This window comes from Callorhinchus milii, unplaced genomic scaffold (assembly GCF_018977255.1).
Source record: "Callorhinchus milii isolate IMCB2004 unplaced genomic scaffold, IMCB_Cmil_1.0 Scaffold5, whole genome shotgun sequence".
Taxonomy (NCBI): Eukaryota; Metazoa; Chordata; class Chondrichthyes; order Chimaeriformes; family Callorhinchidae; genus Callorhinchus; species Callorhinchus milii.
The window spans coordinates 28697049-28724260 of record NW_024704746.1 but is presented as its reverse complement, the minus strand read 5'-3'; the positions used below and the strand labels follow the sequence as shown (position 1 = coordinate 28724260).

Genomic DNA, 27212 nt, shown 5'->3' with positions numbered 1-27212 from the left:
TTAAAAGCCACTTGTCAAATGATATGAAGCAAGAATGGCCATGTGTGATTTTTTTGAGGGTCAGACGGGTGTCTAACACATGCAGAAACCCATCCCCATGCTTAAGAATATCCAAACCAAACTGAGTTCCAGGCATCCTACCCACGCATGGAAATTCCTGTGTTTGGAATAGAATGCACACTCTATTCCTGGAGGGATGCATCCTGCTTACCTAATTCTGGAGAGTTTTAGGTGCAGGCTGGAAGAGCCAAAGACTCACAGATGTACTGCTGGGAGCTTAAGCAGCTAAAACTGTATAGCTTGATATTGAGAGCATTGTCTGGCTCGCTTCCGCAGCTTGTCCAGCTAGGACCACCCTATCCGTTAGGGCTTTGGCTTGCAGGGTTGGCAGGAGCTGAGCGGGAAGAATCCCTGCCCACAGCACAAATGATTAACATGGACACTGTGGGGTGAACAAACCAACCTCTAAAAGATTTCTACCTGATAAGCAGAACCAAGGCTGCCGAATGATTACATTTGCCAGTGACCCATGCATTGGGTGTGTTATTTCCTGAAGCACTTTAACTGATTCATATTGCCATGGGGATGGAGGAGTTACTGTGCCCAAAAACACCAGAGATACTTACAAAGATGAGTAGGTACAGTCACTAACCCTGAGTCCTTCAGTGATATTAGAATTTGAACTGTTTAGATTAATTCAATGGCTTTTACTCAGTCAATGTCTCTTAATCCTTCAAGTCAGATCTTCCCAAGATATCATCAGCACTCACTTAACTATACAGTCCACGTTTCGCCCAGAAAATAAAGTCAATTTACTTTACAGTATATTCTGTGAAGCGCTTTGAGACGTCTCAAATACGTGATAAGGCGCTATATCAAATGCAAGGATTATTACTATTATTATAAATAGGCAGACAAACAATGTCCAAATTATTCTTATTTAATTTTAAACTGATTTGTCAATAGGCTACTGCCAACAATAATAATACTTGCATTTGTTATAGTGCCTTTTTACATCAGGTGGATGTCTCAAAGCGCTTCACAGGAAAGTGTAGTGATTATATTTTGTCGGCAATTGTGACAGCTGATGCACAGCAATGTCTTACATTTGTCTGGAGGATTGATGGCCAGGACACAAGGAGAAACTCCCTTCTCCTTCTGAATAATGCCATGGGATCTTTAACATCCATCTAAATGAGCAGACAGAACCTTGGCTGAACATCTTATTCGAAGGCAGCACTTTCTACATTGCAGTGCTCCCACCCACTGTATATCGAGACTCACTTTTTAAATACCAATTAAGGGGTTAATGGCTGAGGAGTGTTTCATTTTAGATTCTGACTATTTATTGATGGCAAGAGCTGCTCTCTTGTTAAATATTTTCCGTGTATTGGCCATTAATTCATCCAGTCTCATTATGTGTTATTAGCTGATTCTTGGGTCATTTAAAAGTCCAGTTTCATACAGTACTTTTCTCGGAAAAAAATCTCTAAACCCTGCACAAAGCAGGCATAAATAGCAAGTGAGCATTTGTGTTCGCCATGATCTCTGGAGAAAGTATTTTTAACTGCACTTAATGTTTATGATAGGAAATTCTTTAGATGCCAGTTTTTCCAGTCTTAGCAGCATTGCTTTCATTCACTCCTGTAGCGTTCAAGGTTGTAATAAATCTGTTTCAAGGCTCAACCTGGTTAGAGAATGCGAAACATTGGCACTTTATAGTCTAGTGGGAATCCAGTGATTTTCATGGGGATGGAAGAGTGTAAACTAGATATCCTGTTGAGCTACCACCATGGCTCGTTGAATTGAATAGATGCTTTATTCTGACAACACATGCAGCTAATAATGTTGGAACAGAAACAGTGACCAACAAATGTTATACTCCCATGGAAATGCCCCCTTTCTGCGTAGGCCTGTTACAACATCTCCAGGCTCCTTCCTCACTCCAGTGAATGATTTGGGGGAGTCTAGTGCTGTTGATTGGATGTTGTTAAAAGTTCTGAGGTGAAAGAAAATGAGAACAAAATCTCTTTTTAGTTCACGCTGGGCCGGATAATAATAAATTATGTCTCTGTTGTGTTTTATTTGTTACATGGCTTTAAAGTTTCGAGTGTGATCCCACAGAACAGGGCCAAAGCCTCTAGAAATTGGCTGGAAGACGTTCCAGTCTTTCTGTTCCAGTATATTGGAACATCAGTGCGTAATAGAACTCTACACTGACACAAATCAGCCACAGGCGTCCATCAGACCTATTAATGTGCCAAAGCCACGGGCAAAAATACCCTTGACCTCCTCCTCGCTTGAGAATGGAATTCAATGGAATGCCATGGAATAAACCTAACTTTCACCAAAGCCCCTTCCCCAGTCACTGGGGGCAGAGAGTCATCATACTCAGCTCCTATTAACTCTGCAATCCAAAACCCTAAAGGGTGGGCGGTCCTAGCTGGACAAGCAGCGGGAAAGCTCACCAACAAGCGATATCGATATTTGTTTTGGTAGTGTGAGTGCTGCAGATTATAATATTATCCTTTCACCCTTTGGAAACTCGGTTTTGATGCAGCTCAGACTAAAGGGGTGAATGTCTCTCTGGGTGTAAGGTTCCTAAGTAAAACGTTTGGGGAATCTCAATTCAGTCCCCATTTGGCATAAATGATAATAATCCTCAAGTGCTTTGAGACATCCTCCCAACACGTAAAGCTCTATATAAGCGTAAATCATATTGTATTTTGTTATATTTGATTTAGCACCTTTCACGTCAGGAGGATGTCTTCAGCAGATGTACTATGAAGTGTAGTGACTGTGTATTTTGTGGACTAACCAATGCATAATTCTCATGACTTGACACTATTTGACAGGTTCACTTCATGTGCGGTGTTCCTTTAACTGGAGGTATTATTTTAGTTAATATTTCACTGACACCAACTTGCCAGAGGACCATTTATGGCCATTAACTTGAAGGAACAAATAGATGACTTTTTGAATTTTTTGCAATACAACCACATTGTTAAAGAAAATATTAAAATCTTTACCCACCCGCCTACTCAGCGCGAGTATTTTATAAAAAACATATTAAGTTTTCTTTTTGTGTGACATTGTCATTATTTACACTGGCTTACTGCCGTATCTGCAGATCTGTAGAACATTTAGAAATTCTATATGATCCCATTTTAGCTTTATAAATGAGACATGTCTACAGTAACTCGTGGGGTTAGATTAAAGCTCTTACAAATTTCATATCATTATATCGAGGGCTGGATTAAAAAACATTCATTCTCAACAGTACAATTTGGGTTTTCAAAAAAAGTCACTGTGTAATGGTCCAAATTTTGGAGTAACCCAATTATTTTGTCCATTGTTGTTTAATGCAGTCAGCGACTCTTAAAGGAATGCTCCAGGGCTGAATGCTGCAATGGAATTAAATATGATTAACTCAGAAATGCTAATAGATCTTGAACATTTTCCCAATTTGTTTAGTTACCTCCTTTCTGCTGAATAGGTTATCTTCAAAGTACGTCACATTTAGGTTCCCAGATTGATCTACAGGGAGAGCTTAAAATTGTACTCTCCCTGACCAGAAAATAAACTTTATATTGCCCGAGGATTCTAAGCCCATAAGTAGTTAGAGAACTCGCCTCGCAAGCGAGAGGACTAGGGTTCGATTCTCGGGCAGGGTGAAACTTTGGGCAAGTTTCCTTATTCCACACGCCTCTGTTTACCTAGCAGAAAGTAGGAACTCTTTGTCGATTGATGCCTTTCGGGGGTAATAATCACTTATCCGGGGGTATTAATCCCTTCTAAATAAATAAATAAGTAAATAATAATAATTTGTTCACTCAATCCATGACTGTTTGTAGGACACTGCTGTGGGTAGGACACGTTTCGCCCACAAAATATCCAGACAATTCACTTGACAGTATATTCTGTGAAGCGCTTTGAGACGTCTCGAAGACCTGAAAAGGCGCTATATCCAATTCAAGGTTTATTATTATATACTAGAGCTCTTGTAAAGTCATTCTGCTAAACCAAATTATCAATCAAGTTTCACTGGAACCTGATTGTGGAAACAACCAAGAACAGATACTTTCACTAACGTAAATGCAGGCAGCGAGAATCTATTTGGTCTCCATTCGGAATGATCTTTTAAAAGCTCTTTAACAGGATTTTAAAAAAAATAACGCTGGTTAATAGACCTCTGCGCATGTGTAACGAAGTTCCTTTTAGCTCCTGGTGAGAGCGTTTGAGAGCGGATAATTGTAAATCAGATGTCCTGCTTCCAGTTGCTCTATTGCTGGAAGAAGTGTTGCATGACTCAACAATATAGACTCAACATACATTGCCTGAATATAAAGCAGATATAGTAATTCTTGTCTGATCCATTCAGATTTTGCTAGTTAATTTTGATTAGCCAGTTTATTCTTTCACATTTTGACATTAAAATTAAAGTTTTGCTCTGGACGAAAATACTACAACTAATAATAATAAAAATCCTTGCATTTGATGTAACACCGAAGACATGATAAGGCGCTATATCAAATGCAAGGAATATTATTATTATTGGTAGTCAACAGAACAACAGTGCAGACAGATCGTAGAAGAGGATTCAGTAGAAGGAAGCCATATTCATAAACCAGCCATAAAACAAAATGGAAAGAAAACAATACATTACAATGGCGGAGAAAAGATGAGATTGCAATGCCATATTTATTTATGAGTGTAGCCAAAAGCAAGTTTCTAAGTGTTTCGGGTTGAAATGTCCATGAACTGTGTATGGTCTCTGATATCTCACACTACCTTATTCCCAGCCACTATTTAACATTTTTTTTAGTTCTCTGCAATCCACTCATTCTGGGTATAATTTCACAGATTCCATGTTCGGCTGGCCGTTTTATTTGTTGAATCTATCTATCTATCTATCTATCTATCTATCTATCTATCTATCTATCTATCTATCTATCTATCTATCTATCTATCTATCTATCTATCTATCTGTCTGTCTGTCTGTCTGTCTGTCTGTCTGTCTGTCTGTCTGTCTGTCTGTCAGTCTGTCTGTCTGTCTGTCTGTCTGTCTGTCTGTCTGTCTGTCTGTCTGTCTCTCTCTCTCTCTCTCTCTCTCTCTCTCTGTCTGTCTGTCTGTCTGTCTGTCTGTCTGTCTGTCTGTCTGTGTGTGCGCGCGATTTTGTGTGTTTATATATAAGTGTGTTTCTGGGTGTACGTAATTAGAACAGATGAGACTAAGCTTACTTCTAAAGCCCCTAAAATCATGAATGCACGTTTATTAATAATAAAAATAAGAACAATATTCCTTACATTTGAATATAGTGCGTTTCATATCGGAAGAACGTCTGAGTGCTTTACAGGATACTGTAAGGTGTGTATATTGTGGGCAAATGCAGCAGCCAATTTCAGGTAATATCCTACAAACAGCCATGGAGAGAGAATGACCAATTTCCTTTGGGGGATTGTTAGCCAGGAGAAATTCCCTTCTATTGTCAAAGAATTCCATGGGATTGTTAACATCCACCTGATTAGGCAGATGGACCATACGGTATTACAGACCTGTTGCTGATGGCAACCTCACTTCAAGCACAGTGTTGCAATGCAATGGAGGCATAATCTGCCAGGAAATTAATCTAAACTTGTTTTATGTTTGAGCACAAAAAGATCTGAGGAGGATCAATGACTTTACCGATTACAGCCCTGGTACTAGAGGACCCATAAATATGTGCTGTATATATTGCTGGCTTCCCAAGAATTGCCCATATCAAGATTTCATAAATCTGCTGTTGTCACGATTAACCAAATGATAGTTACTGAATGGTTTCTTACAGTGTAGAAAAGCAAGCTCTTTACTTTTGTAAGACTAACAATTAAGGTAGTTTCGGTGGCTTAAATAATATAATAATAATAATCCTTGCATTTGATCCAGCGCCTTATCACGTCATTGAGATGTTTCAAAAGGCTTCACAGAATATACACTAAAGTGAATCGACTGTGTATTTTGTGGCTGAAACGCGGCAGCCAATTGCGCACAGTTGTGTCCAACAAGTAGTCATGGATCGAGTGACCAAATTTATTTATTTGTTTGTTTGTTTGTTTATTTGGGATTATTACCCCCAGAAAGCGATCCATCAATTGACTAACAACCCGGGTTCCTACTTAGGGCTAGGTAAACAGAGGCGTGTGGAGTAAGGAAACTTGCCTACGGTTTTGCCCTGCCGGGGAATCAAACTCGGGTCCTCTCACTTGCAAGGCGAGCGCTCTAACCAATACGTTACACTGGAATCCACAGTCCTGTGGCTTTTTGGTTAGAGCAAGTGACATGGTGAGGGTACAGTGATTTACAGAAAACTAGTAATGCACTTGTCTCTACTGTGCAGACACACAGTCAAATCCGTCGAGGGCAGTTGGGAATTCCCGCAACAGTTCCACTGACTGGTTATGAAATCCAATCAAACAGCTGCAAACCATTTTAAACAAAAGCATGTAAACCAGAGCAAATGATTCGGATCTGCAGTAAATGAACCGTTTTAAGCCTGGTATTGTTCATTCATTCACAAAATCCTTTTCAAGCCTGCGGCATTTCCCTGTAGGTAATTGTTCGATGATTGCGGTAATTTAATTGAAAGAAATAAAACTTAACAAAAATTATGTCTAATTGACATGAAAGGAAAACATATGTCTAAAGCTTGTGGCATTAGACATTTGCCAACTTTGGATTCAAATTAAAAAAGCAGAAACTTCGAAATCCAGTTCTCAGAAAAGTAAATAAAGGGTTAATGGAACAAGTAAGAGACAAAAATACGGTATACAATCGTTTGCTCATCTGATGGCACAGTAAGTAAACATACTACCTATGTGGATGGGGCAGAGAAGGACTGTATTATTTGGAGCAACTCCAGGTATTCACTGAGTTAACTGATCCATCTATCGGATGAAATGTTAAATCAAGGTCCAGTTCAGGTGGGCATTAAAGATCCCATTGGATTGCTTTAGGCTGTAACTTCTCAAAAAGAGAAGGCAGTTTCTCCCACAGTTCTGGCCAACACTCCCCCAAATAAAATTGGCCATTCACTTCATGACTTTTCGTGGGACGTTGATGTGTGCAAATGGGCTGCAGCGTTCACCTGCAAATAAAGTCAACACACTTTACAGTAAATTCTGTAAAGCATCTTGACACACCTCTCGACATGAAAAGAGCTATAGCAAATGCAAGGGTTATTATTATTTTCTTATCTCAAACTCTGATCTCCGTGATGGAGAGCAGCAGCAGCGCAACCTGAGGTGGAACAACAATCAATAACCTGTGAAGCAGCAAAAACTAATGGCTCTAGAATTGAAAATAAAGTCTGACCTGCTGCAAGGTGGCAGGTAAGATAAGGCAACAAGTTGCCCGGGCGTGAAGAGGAGCAAACCAATGTGTCAAAATTTGGGGGTTGTTCAGTTTCCAGCCATTCCTTAGAAATGGATAAAAATATTGCAAGAGTTCAGAACAGATTTGATGCATATCGAGTCTGTTACAAAACGTGGCAAGCTTCTCTCCTGTATTGTGGTGCCCTGTAGTTTATTGGTTAGAGCACTCGTCTCGCAAGCAAGAGGACCTGGGTTTGATTGCCAGGCAGGGCGAAACCTTAGGTAAGTTTCCTTACCCCACACGCCTCTGTTTACCGAGCAGTAAGCCGGAACCTGATTGTCGGTCGATTAGTACTTTTCCGGTGGTAAAAAAATAGACGTGATAAGGCGCTATATCAATTGCAAGGATTATTATTATTATATTGAGTCTGTTTCAAAATGTGGCAAACTGCTCTCCTGTGTAACGTATAAAACGCAACTTCCATAACATAACATGAAATGTTTTATCTGCATTATTATCCGATCACTCTGGAACAAAGATAAATACAGTATTTGACACACTGGAGCTCAACAGGGCCATCAGTAACGTGCAGGTTCTTATTTGGATCCCAGAACAAAATTCTTTCAGCACTTACTGACTCTTTACGATATATAAGATGAAGTAATGGAAACGTTCCTGGACAGTGTCAGGCCTTTGAGAAGGCTTCTCTGCTTTGGGGCCTCCATTCGCTGTTAATGATTAGCAGAATGTTCACATTTCGTTGGTTTTAAAATAGACCCGTTACAGGAAGAGTGATCGGGCGTGCCAAGATTATGGCACAGTTAGAAACATTTTTAGTTTCATTTTTGAGGTAACTTTAAGAAAACAAGGAGAATTTAGTACTGTTGCTTTTCTAACCGTTCAAGAACCAGCTGCGTGTGTGAGACGGGACTGCTGTGATTGTTTAGATGTACAGGCTGTTGATCCAAAGGCCTGGAGTCCCAACCGATGTATAGCATTGCCTCAAACATATACGTGCATAGTCTGAAAGTGGTGGCTTTTTTTTACTTTCACACGTGACACCCTATTTTATGTGAGCCAGTAACTGGGGTTCAGTCATCTCCTTTGCCTGGTAGTGCCCAAGCCTTCAGCCAACATGTCCCTATTGTCTGACACTCTCTTCTCAAACCAAGTCACTGGATTTCTGAGAGTTCATGGAATTCTGGACAACACACACACATAGTCATGTTTGCTGCAGCCATTGATTTCCTGATTTCTACACAGAAAACGCTAACATTCTGTTAGCATGCAGAAAATAGCACACAGTGATTGAAATAATATGCATTTGAATGTCCAGTACCCAGTTGTTGTCATAATTCCTTTATATTAAACGCTACAAGTGCATCTAAATAATAATAATGATCCTGGCATTTGATACAACATCTTATCACGTCTTTGAGACGCCTCAAAGCGCTTCACAGAATATACTGTAAAGTGAATTAACTGCATATTTTGTAGCTGAAACATTTCCCAAACCTAGAGTCGTGGACAAATGGTTATTGGGGAGCTTGACTACGGCATTGACTCCCGGACTCATTCCTTCATAATAAATGACAACAAGACTTCTGCATCAGTGTGGGGTTGTAACAGAAAAAGCTTTCCGTGCATTGAATAAGAGGTTTCGTTGCCTGAATCAGTCTGGAGATGCTCTGAATTATACGCCAATTATAGTGGTAAATATCATTTCAGCTTGCTGCGTGCTTCCAACATGCCTTGAGAACAACGCACTTTATCGGAATTGGTTGCAGATCTTTGAACAAAGCTGTTGAGGACAGACAAGAATGGGACCTGGAATCAGCAGCTAGTTCTGCTGACAAATCACATGGAAATAATTAAAGATTGCATATGCAAAATTATATATTTGGTTGCTTGGAACTTTTAGTCACAGTTGTGGAACTAACTGTGGAACATGAAGAATAATTTTGCATGCTTTACTGAATGTCTATTATAAATTTCCATTGTTGCATTTGCTGCTTATTTACCACCAGCTCGGGTGGAAAATCAACGTGCACATGGCCAGAACTCAGCAAAGACTGCAGGCTATATATTTCCATTGTGCATTCTTTATGGAGTGTCAACCACTTCACTTTGGGAAGGACCCTCTTCTCCTTTGAGCATTGCTGTAGAGATGATTTAGTCTGTGCATGAGGAGAGGAAAAATAAATGCTTGGAATCGCATCTCATGAAGTCCATCAACCATTCATATCTCAGAACTTTAACACTTGTGAATTTCCGTATGTCCATCTAATTTTTTCTTGAAAGAATCGACACTTTCTGCTTCCGCTGTCTACTATTTACTAACAGTGTAGGGTAAATTTTCATTTAGCGTTCCTGAGTTTGAAAATCTGGAGCTGCCAGTGCTCTCTGGTGATCAAAGATTTACGCCGTATAAATTTATACCAACGATTACCAATTCCAAAATATCGAGGATTTCTTGTACTTCCAGAAACAATGTTGAAACGTTTACTGGATCTTGAGAAAATGTCATTGTATCTGAATTGAGAGAACACAAATTCTGAGCTTTTCTGATTCTGTGAACTGTGGCGACATTAACATTGCAGTAACAATACGTGGCAAGAAAGCCTGTCCATTTAGAAGGAAGTCTAAGAAAGATAATAATCATAATCCTTCCATTTGATATAGCATCTCATCACATCATTGAGACGTCTCAAAGGGCTTCGCAGGATAAGTGGACTGATTTTGCGTGTGAAACGCGGCAGCCAATTGCGCACAGCAATGTCACACAAAGAGCCGTGGAGTGAGTTCCCAATTTTATTTTGGGATGATTGTTGGCCAGGACACTGGGAGAAACTTCCTTGTCGAATAGTGCCATGGGATCTTTAACATCGACCTGAACGTGCAGATGGAACCTCGGTTTAACATCTCATCTGAAGGATGGCACCTCCAACAATGAAACGCACCCCCACCCCCAGCACTGTATTGGAGTGTCAGCTTAGATTGTGTGATTCTATGTCCCAATGTGGGCTCCTGACTCAGAAGCGACAGTGCCACCACTGTGTCAGGCTGACACGCAATCAGAATTATTTGTGCTTTCACCCTGGACATGCTGTTCTCTATATATTCTGCCATTTAAGATTACATTAAACTTTGGTAAGAACATAAATGGCCACAGCTTGAAGGGTGGAGAAGAAAAGCATATGGGAACGGTTACAGACTAGTCTTTAAAATAATTCCTGTCTGCACTGTGATGCCAGTTAATCAATTGAATAGAATATTAGATAAAATTGTTTTGAATCCAGAGAAGTCTTAAACTGGACTAACTTTTAACATAACATGTAGCTGAAAGCAGCGTTTGATGAATTGGTATCTCCATGTTGGGATGTGGAATTTACTCCACAAATGTGAGATAACAGTGTGACTGGAAATGCTCTCGCATAAGCTATTGTGGTTGAAAAAAGAATCCTACAGCTGTATCCTTGCCCTGGCCTGGGTCCCTCTCTATGTGGTTCTGAATAAATAGTCGTTTTTTTTGTCTTTCACAAGATCGCCAGATTATTGGCTCAGATGATAAAAGCCCTTCGGCCCATTTGATCTCATCCTTCCAGAACACCATCTTCCCATCACAGCAACAAGCTTTTTTTTAAAAAATGAGTCCAATTTCCTGGCCTCAACTACCCTTTCTGTATAAACTGTCCCAGTCATTAATTACCTTCTGAATAATAAAAAAAGTCTTGGTATCTGTCCTGAGATTGCCCTTTCCAACTCTAGATCTACATCCTCTTGTTCTCCTGTCTTGCTGCATCGGAAAGTACTGCACCACTTACTTTCTCAATCCCATTTAAAATTTTGTACACTTTTATAAGGTCCTTACTGAGACTTGTCCTTCCAAAGATAATCGTGGAACTCACTGAGATTAAAAAAAGTCAGTAAACATTGCCGCGTTTTGCCCACAAAATATACAGTCAATTCATTTTACAGTGTATTCTGTGAAGCTCTTTGAGACGATTCGAAGATTTGATGAGGTGCTATATCAAATGCAAGGATTATTATTATTATGAAAGCATATGCCTCATAAGCGCAAAGCAGGAGGTGACATCGCCGGTGACCGAATGAATTGGAACGCAGCGATTTTAACTTCCTGTTCTGCAAAAACGGGCAACTGCTGGGTCACCCGGTCATCTCTGACATCACGTTGTGCTTTCCTTAGGAAGTAACATAGGTGGGGACCAGATGACCTGGAAATTGGACATTTTTTCTTTCTGTGTGGGAAATTCCAGCATGCGTCCAGCGAATCACCCTGTTGCATACATGTGCAGGCAATGTGGCTCCCAAACATTACATTTTAACAGGGCTCCAATGACTATACAAGTCTCTGCTATCTGTCTTCTAAACACCCTTATTGATTTCACCCCGACAGCTTTCTGGAGCAGGCTACACCTTCACTATCTTGTTTCGCTGTGTGTGTGTGTGTGTGTGTGTGTGTAGAAATATGTTGTGATTGCAATTCTAATTGTGTTCTGAGTCTTTGGACCTATATATGTGTGTATTTTAAGTTTAGACAAAACTTAATGCGTCCTTAAATCTTTAAGGGTTGAAAATAAAAGGGTTGCTAAGAGGAGATGTGAAATATGGAATTACTGAGTGTTTCTATTAGAGGCAATAATGTAGAAAGGTTTGGTCACATGACCCAGACTGTGATTGCAGCCCATTCTCATGAAGTTTTAGACAGTCTCAGGAGATGTATAGGTTCGCACACGGGCTGCATGGGAGGTGAATGTCACGCATCATCTGGGAGGAAACCAGTCAAGACAATTCATGGTGATGTTTCATTCAACCAAAAACAAATCAGCTGCCTGGCTGAGGAACTGAGTCAACAGTAAATCCTGTCACAGTCTCCTGGAGTGTGTTCTTTCAAAGATGGCCAGCAGAGCACATAATAGACAAAACTGGTCTGCTCTTTTCACGTAAGTGCCCTTTTAATATGTTTTGGCTTGTAATAGCAAGCTTTACACGAGCAGTGGGGAGTCGTGTGAGTGTGAGAGTGAGAGGTAGCAGACTCTGGTCTCCAGTGGATAAAGGATCCTTTGTTTGTTTGAACTGTATTTTTGCTCTTTTTTTCTTTAAAAACCCAGATTAGTAGCACCCCTCAGTTTGAGCTCAAGTTGTTTAGTTGCTCTAGCTGCACACAAAGATAACACAGAACAATGTTTGATTTGTATGTGCAGTTGCTGCTACTCAGTTATGGTTCCCAGTCCTTGTCCTGCTCACTTTGATAGGCAACGCAGCTTATAAAGGGGACAGAATTACAAAGAACTACACTCTGATTGAAGTTGCAAAACTTGTCATGATGAAATGTGGCTTGATGCTTTGCTCACAGAGAGCTGTGTACGTTTAGGTCCTACCGATTCATTGCTAGACAGTAGTATTGTTGTTAACCTAGGTGGACTGACACGGAAAACTATCCCAAAGTGAAACCCACACAGAAGTATGTAAACCCACCGCTTATCTCAGCCTCGCTCAGGACACATGAAAGTTACACGACCAGCCTTTGTGTAGCCAGCATGAAAGGAATCGGAAGTAGAGTTTATTTGAAGCTATGTTAAGAGATCATTGATAATTAGCAGCAAATTTATGATGGCAAGGATGTTTTGTAATGAATGGAAAGCAGAGATTTGACAAAACCATTAAATACCATGCTTCCTGTAACATGTAAAAAGAGCAAGGAGCATTACATAATCCCAGTGATTGAAATGCGACCAGTCTATACAGTATGCGTTCCATCCTGCCTTAACAAGATTACTGCTTTTTAATAATAATCCTTGCATTTGATACAGCACCTTATCACATCCTCGAGACATCTCAAAGCGCTTCACACAATATACTGTAAAGTGTAATGACTGTATATTTTGTGGGCGAATTTGCAACTTTTTGGGGGAATAACTGATGTGCTACATTGCACCAATCCTTAATAATATAGTAATCCTTGTATTTGATAAAGTGCCTTTCATGTTGGAAGGAGGTCACAAAGAGCTTCACAGGATTTACTGTCAAGTGTGTATTTGGAAGATTGACTGATTCAGCCAATTTGTACACAGCGATGTCTCACACACAGCCCTGAAGTGACTAATTTTATTTGGGAGGATATCCTTGGCTGACAGGTGAGCAGATGATCTGTTCTGGTAGGTCCTTTGCTATTACTGAGTCATGTACTGTACAGTAAAGGGAAGGGAAGTGTCTCTGAGTCAGGCAAAGAAGCTTGAACCCATCCTCTGATTTCTACTTTAAAAGGATTGTGTGGGTAACTGGAAGAGATAGCTAAGGTTTAAAAATCTCACGCCCTATGGGAAAAAAAACAAGAACGATTCTATCCCTGATGTTTATATTGAGCTTGGCATACAACAACAATAATTTGCATTTATATGGGGCCTTTCACGTCGGGAGGGAGTCCCAAGATGCAGGATATGAGGCAAAGTTGGAATAATAATAATAAATAACAATAATTCTTTAATTTGGGAGATATCCCCCCCAAACATAATAATTTGGTCACTCAATCCATGACTGTTTATAGGACACTGCTGTGCGCAATTGGCTGCCATGTTTCGTCCACAAAATATACAATCAATTCATTTTAAAGCATATTCTGTGAAGCGTTTTGAGACGTCTCAACAACGTGATAAGGCACTATATCAAATGCAAGGATTATTATTATCATTTGATGTAGCATCTTATCACATCATCAAAATGTCTCAAAGTGCTTCACAGGATTTACTGTAGAATGTAGTGACTGTATATTTTGTAGCCAAGGCCAGAGTGATGTAGTGGTGAACCTTTAGTTATATGAGTATAATTGAGATGTTCGGCAAAGCAGAGTATCAATCAACATCTTATATAAAAGATGTGGTAAATGGCAAGAGCATACACTAGGCCTGCCCTCAGCTTTGACTAAAATAATAGTAATTGGATTGTGCCTCAAATGAAATTATCATTCATTAACTAACACAAACTTTCCGCTTTCCCAATCACTTGTAAACTATCCGAGTAACTAACTATTAGTGGGAATGGCCAGAGCAGAAGAGCACTTGCAAAATGCTTTACATGAGGAACAATGCAAATCTGTTCCTTCAGTTTCCTTTGAATGTAATCAGCATCCGACATTATAGAACAGAGGGCAAACTCGATGGACTGTTAAAACAAACAGTGGGATGCTTTCTGTCTAGTTTTTCTTGGGTTACTGTGCACTATTCTCATGTTGCATAATTAGTCCTTTGTACATTGTTGGAAGGAAACATTTCTTACTGAATCAAAATCGTATTCGCTCACGGTCCTGTTCAGTGAAGTGTCAGTAATACTTGCAATACAGAATGTATTTCAGTAATAATCAGAATAGTTGCATTTTGATATTGCACTTTATCACGTTGCCTTGAAATGCGGATTTACGGTAAAGTGTAGTGACTGTATATTTGTAGTAGTTTTATTCCGATGCGTAAAATACACTTTATTGGGAAATCAGGCAGATGTAGACTTCATAAATGAATCATAGCACGAACAGTCTGCATGTTGATTTATGGTTGAAAGTTCATCAACAGTGCCCGCATCACTTGTAACTGAATGTGTGGATCATGTAGTACAGATTTATCAGAATGAGTTTACCACAGGAACAGAACAAAGGCATTCATTTGTTCATTGATTTCCTTCCACTAATCGACATTGCCTGAAGCAGCAATCATATACCAGAATGACCTAGCACAATGATTTCCTACTGTGGCTAACAGCCCGAGATCAAAGTTTTCATTAAACTCCTGATAACAAAAAGCTTGTGTAAAGCAGATGCTTCACATGTGAAAAAAATCAAGGTTTAACAACATGTAACTAAAGTCGACCTTTCAGATCTTCAAAGTTTCTGCAAATGTTAACATAATAGGAGTTGAATTATTAGTACGTGGGCAGAAATGGTTATTACATCATCATTATTAACATAATGTACAGCATTGCACAGGAAGACTAGCACTATTGTGTGTTTCTTGCCGCTTTACTGTTCCCAGTCAGTCATGTATAGAAAGGCCAGCATTGATGACTACACCATTGTTCCTGTGCGATGTGACCTCTCGGGTCTGGTACATTAACTGGATGGCTGCATTAGCGTGGTGCGCAGGTGAAATAGACATGTTCACAAATGTTACCATCAGAAAGGCGAACTCTAGTCTGTTTCTCAAATAGAGCACAAAACATGCACAAAAACTAAAGACACTGCCCAAAAAAGCCATCACATCTAACTCAAGTTAGCACGAAGCAAATCCAGACTGATGTGTTAACGCAGAGAGCACCAGTCCTCCGACTTTCAGGAGTGAAGGAGTTAACACACTCCAGGGCGGGGAATGTGTTTTAGCTTATTCATTATTAGAGACACAGCATCATTGCAGCTGAGTATCCTGTTCAAGGGAAATACCGGGTGATGACATTGGTGCAGCTGTGTGAGTGAGTGAACGTTCTCATGGTAAGGCAGCTCATCGGCAGTCTCGTCTTCAAACAAGAGGATTAGGTCACCATGTTGAAGAGACAGACCACTGTAAGCCACATCAGTCAGAGCTGAAGAGGAACAGAACATCTCGGTAGCTCCACATTGGGCTGAAGAGCAGCCCACACAGCTGATGGACTAGTCTGGAGCCCGTCACATGGAAACAACACAAAGATTGGATTAAAGGGATTATCGGAGAGGGTAGAGGAAATGTGATGCCACCAGATCGCCCCAATGGGTTCAAACCCTCGTGGGAACAGCTGCAAAACAATAGTGCTTAGCTGGCAAGATGGACTTAAAGGAAAATGGAGAATGAATGAGAGATGGAAAAACTGATGTTTTCATTCTCAAGTGACAGTGTAATGACAGATTGCAGTGAATAAGTCACAAAAAAAGAGCTGAGCTCTATAAAGCACTTGAGATCATCCATAAAATAATGTTGTTCAATTGCTGTAGCAAACCTACTTGTCTCCATTTGAAGATTAAGCGAAAAAGGTAGTCAAATAATCATAAATAGTGATTTTTTTGCACCAGGTAGCAGATATTTAAATCAATTATTTAAGATTAGGATTTAAAGAATATATAGGCAATGTAAAATATTGCAATATTTCATAAGAGTTACAACTAAACAATATATAATAGATAGTTTTGTGTTAAGTCAGGGTATGAAGGGATATGGGGCAAAAGCAGGTAATTGGAGTTGAGGTACAGATCAGTTTTATCTAATAGAATGGCAGAACAGGCTCAAGGGGCTGAATGACCTACTCCTGTTTCTATGTTACTATAAACGTGTGGTAGTGCTTGGATTGCATGAGGGCTGGATACGCTGTTTAATCTCATCATTCCAGAACATCATTCCCTCTGCCTCTCCTCCCATTGCAGTATGAAGCTGTTTCTTAAATGAGTTCAGTGTCCATGCCTCAACCACCCATCTTGTAATCGATTCTAGCTGTTGATTACCCTCTGCATAAAACACATCACCAGGAATATTAACAAACCTGAACTTGTCCTGTTGGCTTGGAGGACTTGAAAATATTTGACGTTCAAACACTATATCTTGGTTTTGAATGTCAGACACAAATTCCTTAAAACACTCAAATTTGGATGTGCTAACAGTTTTGAGCGTGTTTATTTTCAAAGCGAACCAAAAAGGCAGATATGAGAGGAATCACTTTTCAGCTTTGGTGCAAATCCCATAAAGATTTAAAGATACTGGGATGACTCATTGATGTTTCCAGATGCGTGAATGAGACATAGCCTTAATTCATAAAGAACCCAGTGTCTGACAAGAATAATGTACTCACGTATTGATGAAAATTGGATAGTTGATTTTTAAATGGAGATGACAAGATATTGCTCTTGGTCGGATTGAGATAAAACCCCTAACAAATATTCTGTGGCTTTTAATGGTGCAAAAGGGAACTTCACAAATTGACTGTTCAAAGAAGCATCATAAGGGATCAAGTGAGCTCCATTCTAACATATTAGATATACGTAACATTTTTAGTAAACTGAAGCTTTGACGGATATCTGTCTTGTAAGAACAATATAATACAATACGCAACACAGAGCTTTTGTAGCTATTCAGTTCCATGCATTGTGGCCATTTTATGCAATCGTGTCAGCCTTCAAATTGCTTATACTGTTTAAGAACATATCGCATGCTACATTGGTGACCAATACTGGTCGATTAGCCACAATAATCACTGACAACATCACTTTCTGTATGCTCCATATGATGTACGTGCAGCAGACAGGAAGGGAGGTTGACAGCAACCCGAAAGTTGGTCATTTTTAGTGTGCGTAGGAAACCAGCTAGTCTCCACGTCAGAACCAATAAGGTTGGATACCCTTAACAACGGTGATGGGTTTCCACCAGGGTCAGACACTCACCTGCTCAAAACAAAATTCTGCTGTGGCTCTGGTGACATTCCTGCTGTTTGAGTTAACAACCCACCTTCTATGGGAACCTGCCTTTAAGGAGGGTGCCTTCTACCATGGTTGCACTGTGAATGTTGCTCAATGCATTGGCCTAGTTTCCTGGAAACAATCTAGTTTGCACGTCCACACTGCAGCTTCAAACCCAATCCGTTTTTCATTGCTACATCCCGAAGATTTCCTTTGATTGCGAAGGGTTTTTTCCGGGTGAATAAATTTAACGTTTTTCAGTATAAAAGTCAGTTTTACGCTACACTTGTACAGCACGTGTGGTAACATCATTACAATCTTGGCCCGAAAAGAGCAGTATAAAGAGGATTTCATACAATGGGAATGGCACAATATTTTGTTTTGATCAGCTGGGTATCTGACACATGTAGAAAACCACCATCATTTTTAAGAGTATTCAACTCAGACTTTCATATATGTTTGCCACCTATATACGTGGCCATTTCCCTGTGTCTGGAATGTAATGTGCACTTTCTCCACGAAGGGAATTATCCTTCTTATCTAATTCCAGAGCGTTTAGGTGCAAGTTGGCTAAGGCTCAGGGACCCTAGAGTTTACGTTGGTTTAGTGCTGGAATCTATCCAACTAAAACCAGATAGCTTATCGGTTAAATATGCAGGGTGAGATTAATACTAGGATTTAAGTGTTTTACTTTATGATGCGAACACTGCCTGGTGTGGTCAATGCAAAAGAGAGAGAGAAAGAGTGTATAGTGTAAGTGGATTGTTAAAGGAACACTGTTTTCTGTGTGTAGAATGACCACTCAGCAGGTAGAAGATGATGATGAAGAACAGGCGAAAGAGCGACGTCGTAGAGCCCGTCAGGAACGGCTGCGTGAATCAGGACTTGGCCAAGAGACAGTGGAAATCAACTCCCAGAACAGGTAAAGGCTCATCATAGCAACAGAGTGTCGTGTGTTCCCTCCACTCTTCAGAACACACCAAAACGTCACACTGTCCAAAGCACACGGCACAGAGGCTAACCATTACCAATGTCATGGAATTAAATTGAGTTGTCACTGTAATGTGTAATATACTGGCGTGGTACCCTGTGAATGAACGTCTTCAATCCGGTTCAGTCATCATGCGATAGTGTAATAAAATAAGCAGCAGCAAGCACCATTGTTGAACTTGCTGCATTGTAATGCACTGATGAAAAGGTTAAAGTGAACAGTAGTTTGTGAAGGTTTCCAATTGTCCACCAATGCAGAATTAGTTGATGGATTGTCAATCACGTAACAGAGTTTTTTTTGGTAGGAACCAAAGGATGGAGGTATAGTTTTCTAAGTCGGATTCCATAAAAGAAAATGGCACGGTTGATTCCAGACAAACACATTTCTGATCCAAGTTTAGAATTCCATTCTACCAAATCATTTCCCATTCACAACTATTAATACTTGACCAAAAATACTTGATCTGTGCAGAGCACACAATCCGACTCCTAGTAGAAAGTGTTCCCTGTTATTCATTTTTTAATTGCCTGTCACGCTGTCTACCATCAGCCCAACACATTCCTTACAAGGACTAGCCCTCTTGTCGACAATCAAACTTAATGTGTTCAAATTTGCTCTCAACTGCGCAAGACTCATTAAATTGACTTACGCACACATATTCGTCCTTTTTTTAAAAAAAAAAGTTATATAATGGCTCACCATGGGCTGAATAGCCCCTTCTGTGCAGAAATGTCTATGCTTGCATGGCATTACATTAGTGGGATTCCTATTGCGTTCTGTTCCTTATTTAAGGAATTCATTTAGAAACACCTGCCAGGTGTTCTCCAAGTAAGTGGGGTGCTACACTCAAGGCTGAATCACAACTATTTTGTTTTGACCTTGAAGGGGAGCAATGCTACTTTGTACAGATCTTTCTGCCTTTGAGGACCTGAAATACTCAATTCTTCTCGATTAAAGGATTTTTCTTAGCAATTGTCGCGTTTATTCTATAAAATTACATCCCAATGTTTCTAAAACCACACAACAGAAATCCTCTCGGAGTACAATAGCTGGTGTGTGATCTGAAGGTGCCAGTTAAATTAGGACATGGCAACAAAGAATTAACAACAGCAACAACTTACATTGATATAGTGCCCCTCACACAGGGTAGCGCCCCAGAGCACTTGATAGCATCCCAGAACACTTGTGCACAATTACTGAACATTCTCAATGTTGTGATTTAAAACCTAGTTTGGTCATCACATCTCTCCCAACCTTTAACATCTCCATATACCGAAAAAAGTGTTGTAAAAAATTCCCTTTCTAATAAGTTGGAGTCATTACGTCAGCCGCACAATGCCTCAAGCACTGGAGGAGCCTCTAAGGATTTTTTTGGGGGGAAAAATTGCAGTCAGACCATTTTGGTTTTACTTGGCTGAATGTCTGACCTGCCGATAATATTAAACATTTTTGGGTATATAAAAAAAATGTGTTGCAGCAAATGTAAATGCTGTGATATGTTGATTACCTCCAGGACTGGAGAATATCTACAGCAGAGACTGGAACTGTTTCGTGGCAACAATATAGTCAGCACAAAATTCATGAGAGCATTTGGTTAAATACTTGAGGGAAAAAAACATTAAAGAATATGAACAGGGGAATAGGTTTAAAGTAGATAGGGCCAGTGGGGGAAGGAAGCATCAACACAGGCAAAGAGCCAAATACCCTCCTTCTGTGCTATAAACATTTGATGAATTCCTAACTTGTTTCCAACTATAATATCTCGGCTTTTGTTGCAGTCAAAAAGCACATGTTACATGGTAGCGAGATGAGCCGTAGCATTAGCAGCCGTACTCCATGGGATTAAGTTCAAGGAATGAACTGCACTCGGAGAAAAATCCATTTGTTCTAAGAATTTTCCTCTTCACCCAGTTCTCGAGGCAGTGATACAGTAATAGGTTTTTCCATATTCTGTCATTCTGTGGTAAAGGTCAAAGATTGACTGCTCTCGGCAGAATTACAAGGTACCTTGAGATCATACAGGGAATGCTATAAGTGCTTAAATTTGCCAGGAAGATTTACAGTGAAAAATTGAGGATATCCTTTTATGCAACTGGCTTTTTTTTATTATGAACTAAAGTGTGACTAAATCTGAGACATTTGAAGTATGAGAATGTGCAGCGAGAGCCAAGTACTAATGATTTTGTTTTTCCATTTTCTAACGTGAGATTATAAAGTCTATCACAGAACAATCCTGGTACTAATACTAACCATACATTATTGTTAGTGTCATTTTTCAATTTTGTTTGTTATTTTAATGCATTTTCTGGACGCTGTACAGAACGAACAGGGGCTTACTAGACTCATGCAAATGTTCGGGGTGGGGGGCTCTTCTCCATGTCCCCATAGACCACGGGGTATCTGGATTCAACTCTCTGGTACTCCGCTCAGATGCCCACCTCAGTTTTGTTTTCCGTAAATAAATTGGGGTCTTTGCGTCTTTCCAGAGGCTTTTACGTGGTATAAACGCAAAGGTGGTAATAATCTGAATCAGCTGACAATCAATCCCTTTCCAATACAGTGCAGTGGAAGAGGAGACCAAAGTTACAAGAACTGAGACCTTGGTGGATGATGAGGATGATGTTATCGATAAGTTGGCAAAGCGTGAGGAGAGACGTCAAAGGCGTCAACAGGAGACCATGGAGAGGCAGAAATATTTTGACCCGACAGTAACAGAAGACACTTTGAAGGAACCTGAAAGGAATGAGAGAGAGGAGGAGGTGGAGGAGGAAGAGGAGGAGGAGGAAGAGAAGAGCGAGCAGCGCAATGAATGGCAACAGGAAGCAGAACCGGAGCCAGAGCCTGAACCAGAGGCTGAACCAGAACCTGAACCCGAAGTGGAAGTTGAACCAGTACGTGAAGTAGAGAAAGTGGAGACTGTAGAAGACAAGCCTGAAATTTCTTACAAAAAGGTAAATAGTTTGCTCCAGTGAAAAAATATTGGAATCCAATTCCAGTATTCTGTTTCTTCGAGCGCACCAGGATCCTACTCCAAGTGAAGGATGCTATATAAATGCAAGTTGTTGTTGTTCTCTTCAAATCTTAATTTTATCAGGTGATGAATGTTTTTTCCATTGGAGGGATTCACTTGAGTAGCTGCACAAGTTTAAATTTAAAGCAGTTATGAGTGTAGTGTCTTATTTATTTCTCCAAATATTAGTATACGTTATAGCGGTAATTAAAATAGACAAATTGTTTCATAGGCTTCCCTATTCTCCAACATGTCATTCCATAAACAAATTAACATAGGAGCTAGATTTGTAATAATCTTTTATTTTGAAAAAGATAAATCAATTTAATTCAGGGGGATTATTGCTCCGGCTTCAGTTGAAGTTCATATTCCTTCAATTATAATAATAATAATCGCATTTGATTATCACATCGTTGAGATGTCTCAAAGCGCTTCACAGAATAAACCAGAAAGTTAATTGACTGTATTTTATGGGTGAAACACAGCAGCCAATCGCGTACAGCAGTCCCACAAATAGTCAACCAGAAATGCTTGTCCTAAATCATTTTCTTTCCAGATCCGTGCAGGAGTTAGTAAACTCTTAGAAATATAAAGCTCAAACAGATTTTGTTATGCGGGTTTAGATTCTGTTTGCAGTACTCTTTTCTTAATTAAATTCTGTTTTTGATCTTGTGCAATGGGTATGGTGTCTTATTATTACTATTGGTGCTGCGCCATAAAAAACATCAGAGCAGCATGATAAAGAATCCATCAGCTCGCTATCCTGATAACTGAGCACAGATGGTTAGTGATTCAACATGATAATTTGTTATTGATCTCATTGTTTTTTGTGGCACATTGATGCTGCATTTTTCCTACGTTTCGCCCACAAAGTATACGGTCAATTCACTTAGCAGATTATTCGGTGAAGCACTTTGAGGTGTCTCAAAGACATGATAAGGCACTATATCAAATGCAAGGATTATTATTATTACTACATATTATTAATAATGAACCTTGCATTTCACAAAAGGCCTTATTACGGTGTCAAAATGTCTCAAAGTACTTCACATGATTTTACTGTGAGGTGTCTTGACTCTACGTCCTCACACCAGGAATGAGAATACACGATCCAGAACTCAAAAGGAGAAACAAAAGGCAAAATCCTGCAGATGCTGGAAATCGGAAATAAAAAAAACAGAAGTCGCTGGGAACTCTCAGCAGGTCAGGCAGCATCTATGAAGAGAGGAAAGTGGGTTAAGGTTTCAGGTCGATGACCTTTCATCAGAATTGGCTGAACAAATTGTAATACAATTCACCTTCCACCCAGGTTCTCAATAAAAGCAACAAATGTTTTAGGAAGATCTGCATATATCCACTGAGTGACTCCAACTCTGAAGTGAAAAGCCTCTTGGCTCCAAAGATAATATTTAACTGAGCTGGGGCCAGTTTAATAATCTGTCAGTTATGAATATTTCAGTTCGATCCAGAGATAGGTTTCCTTCTCCTGTTTATTCAAAATCAAGTCTTTAAAATCTCTGATAATTTTTCCCACCTGAACCAAATGTTCTATGTACTCCAAATCTTTAGAATGTATTGACTTATAGATAATACAATAGACTGTGGCCCCTGATGTAAAGACTGATTCCATGAAGTATTCAGAAGGGAATTTGATCAGTTCCTCAGACAGCAAAGGGCAAATGGATAAAGATTTGAGTTAGTAAGTTATAAATGAAAACTAGTCAGCTTAGGTTCTGAAAAGGACTTGGATTGAATGGGCTTTAATGCCTTTCTCTTTTTTCTACATTTTTATATGGATTTATGTAAAGTGAAACTCTTGCGAGTTACTTAACCAATACAAAAGTGCCCTTATCAGAGCAATTCCCTTTAATATTGCTTCGACATTTTAAGTTAAAGTGCTTTGGAGAGGTTGGTAGAGTGGGTATCATGGAAGGGTTAGAACATGTCAAGGGCCAAGCTTACTACTGTAGGAATTCATAAATGTTGAAAATGGTAAGAGACGAGATAAAAAAAAAGAAGGCGTAGGCCAATGACTATATGTGAAATAACCAGATTTGCTAAAACTTGATATTGCACTGTTTTTGGTAATTGAAGATTCCTGAATAGATTTTCTGATTGCAAATATGACCTTGTAATGTTTCATAAGTTCATGTGAGAATTGCTTATCATCATCCATTGATACTACCATTATTATCAAATCCATCTTCGGTCATAAGGCAAAAAGAAACAAATGAAAGTACAGTAATATCCATTTTCTTTCTACCTTATTTTGTTCTGTTCTGCGATTTTCCAGACGAGCCAAGTGTGGAATGAAGAGGTTGTTCAGTACACGGAGGAAAAAGTGTCAAAGCAGGGCCCAGAGAACGGAGAGGCTCTCCACGAAGAGATTCAGCACAAACATAAAAAAATGGAAAGAAATTTGAGGTAATAGAGAAATATTACATCCATTTTCAATGCACTGGCCTCTGAAGTTCTGGAATTTGATGAGAACAGCCGGTTTGATATCCTGTCTACTGCTATAGCGATTCTGTACTGTACCATATGGGTGGCAATAACAATAGCAATATAATAGATCTGATCACCGCTATATGGATGGATTGGATGGACCTTGGCGCTAACTATATAAATGCTAGTTGTGGTTGTCGTGATCTGTGAGTGTGACATTTGCTAACACATGAATGAGTTTCAGCAATATGTGAAGGACCAGTTTAAAGTGGTCTGTTTCGACTTGATTTCTGCCCCCACCCTTTGGAACTCCATCCCACAGTTCCTCCACATCACCCCCTATCCTTCAAGGCACATCTCAAGACCCTCCTCTTCGACCGTGCCTTCGGTCACCTTCCTGACCCTACCCTCGCTGCCCTCCACCCCTTCTGATCCCAACTCCCAGCTTGGGTCCAAACCCCTGACTGTCCAGAGCCTTGAGACGATGTTTTGCTTCATAGCTTCTTTTTTTTTCTTTTGGTGAGGGAGTGCAGCCGCTCAGATTCCAAGGCTACCCACGAGCTAGAGGAAACCGAGGCAGCTCGGCTTGAGGCCGAGCAGAAGCTGGAGGAGCTACGACGACGACAGGGTGAGAAGGAGAACGAAGAGTTCGAGAAAATGAGAATAAAACAGCAGGAGGCGGCTGTGGAGCTGGAGGAGCTGAAGAAGAAGCGGGAAGGTCGCAAGAAGGTCCGGGAAGAAGAAGAACAGAAGAGGCTACAGGAGGAGTCTGAAAAGAAAGCCAGAGAAGAGGTGAGGATAGAAATGGGATCGGAGAATCTTACAGCACAGAAGGAGGCCATTCGGCCCATCGCACCTGTGTCGGTTCTTTGAAGGAGCTACCCACCTAGTCCCACTCCCCCGCTCCTTACCCCATAGCCCTGCAAATGTTTCCTTTTAAAATACCTATCCAATTCACTTTTGAAAGTTACTATCGAATCTGCTGCCACCATCCTTTCAGGCAGTGCATTCCAGATCGTAAACATGGCCCATGTGAATATTGTGAAGGATGTCTCCAGCTCAATGAGCAAATACCGGCTGGTGTTTTACTAAGCTACGTACACCAAGAAGGTCTTACGAAGGTTTAACTGAGATTGTTGGATTGTTCTTAAAGCTTCCCCCGCCCCAAAGCCTCACCTCCCTCCCTGCTCAGTGTCTGCCTTCGCCACTGTAAAGCCCTCTGAGACTTTATTCTTTCCGAAGAGTGCTGTATAACTGCAAGTTGTTGTTCCTGTGCTAACCAAACTCAGTTGAAGCAGCAATTAAGAGCACCAAAGGTGACCTTCATGTGACGCGGCTGGAAGGCAAGTGAAATCACAAGGTGAAGCTGCTCCTGATCACTGCCCAGTGAACTGCTGTGTGTATGTGCAGGTGTGAGGGAGGACAGAGTTTGATGTGTTGGTTACAAAGACTGCCTGTGCTCGGTGTCTAGACTTGCGTATGAAGAAATACCACTTTGACAAGGCACAAGAGACTGGCAACACCTGTGTAGCAATAATTACATGAGTCAGCGCCTTCAGGAGAGGGAATGAGCGCACATTTGTTCACTCTCTTTGTCGGGATTAAAAGGACAACATTCATATGTGATAATGCTGACAGACAAGCTTCAGGGCTTAACACCGTGACATCCAAAAGATTTATTGCACACTCAACCAAACGCGTAATGTGGGGTTAGGAGAACGGCAATAGGGATGGGTTTAGATGGACTTTCTCCACTCAGAGGGTTGTTAGGAAGAGGAACTTACCTCCACAGTGGCTTTTGAGGCAACAGAAACATTCAAAAGGGAACGGCAAAAACACCAGAGAACTAACGCTGTGAGACACTGCCCTGCACGATATAAATGCAAGGTGTCGGTGTTGTTTCAATGTCATTGAAAGATTTCAGCTTTAGGATAAAGCGGCCTTATCTGATGTTAAGTAAATCTAATTACAGGTATTTGTACCAAAAATCTTCCTTTTTTTAAAAAAAAGGAGACAGTGGTGCCTGTGAGAACAGGTATGTTGATCACACTGACGATGTGAGTGATTAGACTTGGAAATGGATGTGCTGCTCCCAGTGACACGAATATAATTGACTCATACACAGTGACATGAGCCTGCAAGTAGCTGTCTGCAAATTGTTCTTCCAAGTTTCACTGTGAATTGAAACTGTGAGCAATTAACAATATATATTTATGGTTTGTCTTTTATCCAGGTGTGTATTAATCATTGCTCGCTTGCGCCTTTGATCTTCCATTCATCGTTGCTCCGCTTCAATCCAGTTCTCGGTTTGTCAGTCTTTATTTGTGTCAAAAGAATGCGTTCTTGTGGTCAAGATTAATATATAAACCTTGTCCTAAGGAGGAGAAGAGGAAGCTGAAAGAAGACATTGAGAAACGGAGAGCGGAGGCAGCAGAGAAACGTTATAAACCAGAAGAACTTGAGGCAGCAGATGATAAGGAGCCCTTCAAATGTGTCACTCCTCGTGGCTCCTCTCTCAAAGTACGTACTCACTCACCTATATTTGTTTCTTTATATGTTGCTTAACTGTACTACAAAAGATATTTGCTTTCTGTTTTTGATAATATCCACAAGAACAATTTCGAGTAAAGTATACAACACATGGTTAGTTTCAAAGAAAGCATTACACATAGTTAATTATTACATGTGGTCGATTTCAAATATAAAGTATCACATGTGGTTCAGAAGATATCCTTTGGGGAGAAATGTCTCTCTGTTATTGTCAGGGTTATTGTGAAAGCTATTGAGTGTGACGTCTGCCTGATTGATGGACATTGGATAAATTGCTCATTTCCCTCTGAGGATCTCCGTACACTCCCCAACTCTTGTGAAATTTAAATTACCGATCAGGGAAAATGTAGAGCCAGATGTTTAATTATCTCACAATGAGCAGTTAATAAGAACCTAACAAAATGACAGAAACATTACTGTGAAAAAGACTATAAAAGGACCA

General features: G+C 40.1%; 1 protein-coding gene across 1 annotated transcript in view; it reads left to right on the top strand.

Annotated features, from left to right (window-relative positions):
• Positions 1-27212, top strand: part of LOC103185558 (non-muscle caldesmon) — a 94629-nt gene that overhangs the window by 53410 nt on the left and 14007 nt on the right. Inside the window, exons 4-8 of the mRNA XM_042335111.1 lie at positions 18568-18696; positions 21326-21716; positions 24069-24199; positions 24745-25012; positions 26600-26740. Coding sequence (XP_042191045.1) covers positions 18568-18696; positions 21326-21716; positions 24069-24199; positions 24745-25012; positions 26600-26740 — 1060 coding nt within the window. The remainder of the gene's footprint in view (positions 1-18567; positions 18697-21325; positions 21717-24068; positions 24200-24744; positions 25013-26599; positions 26741-27212) is intronic.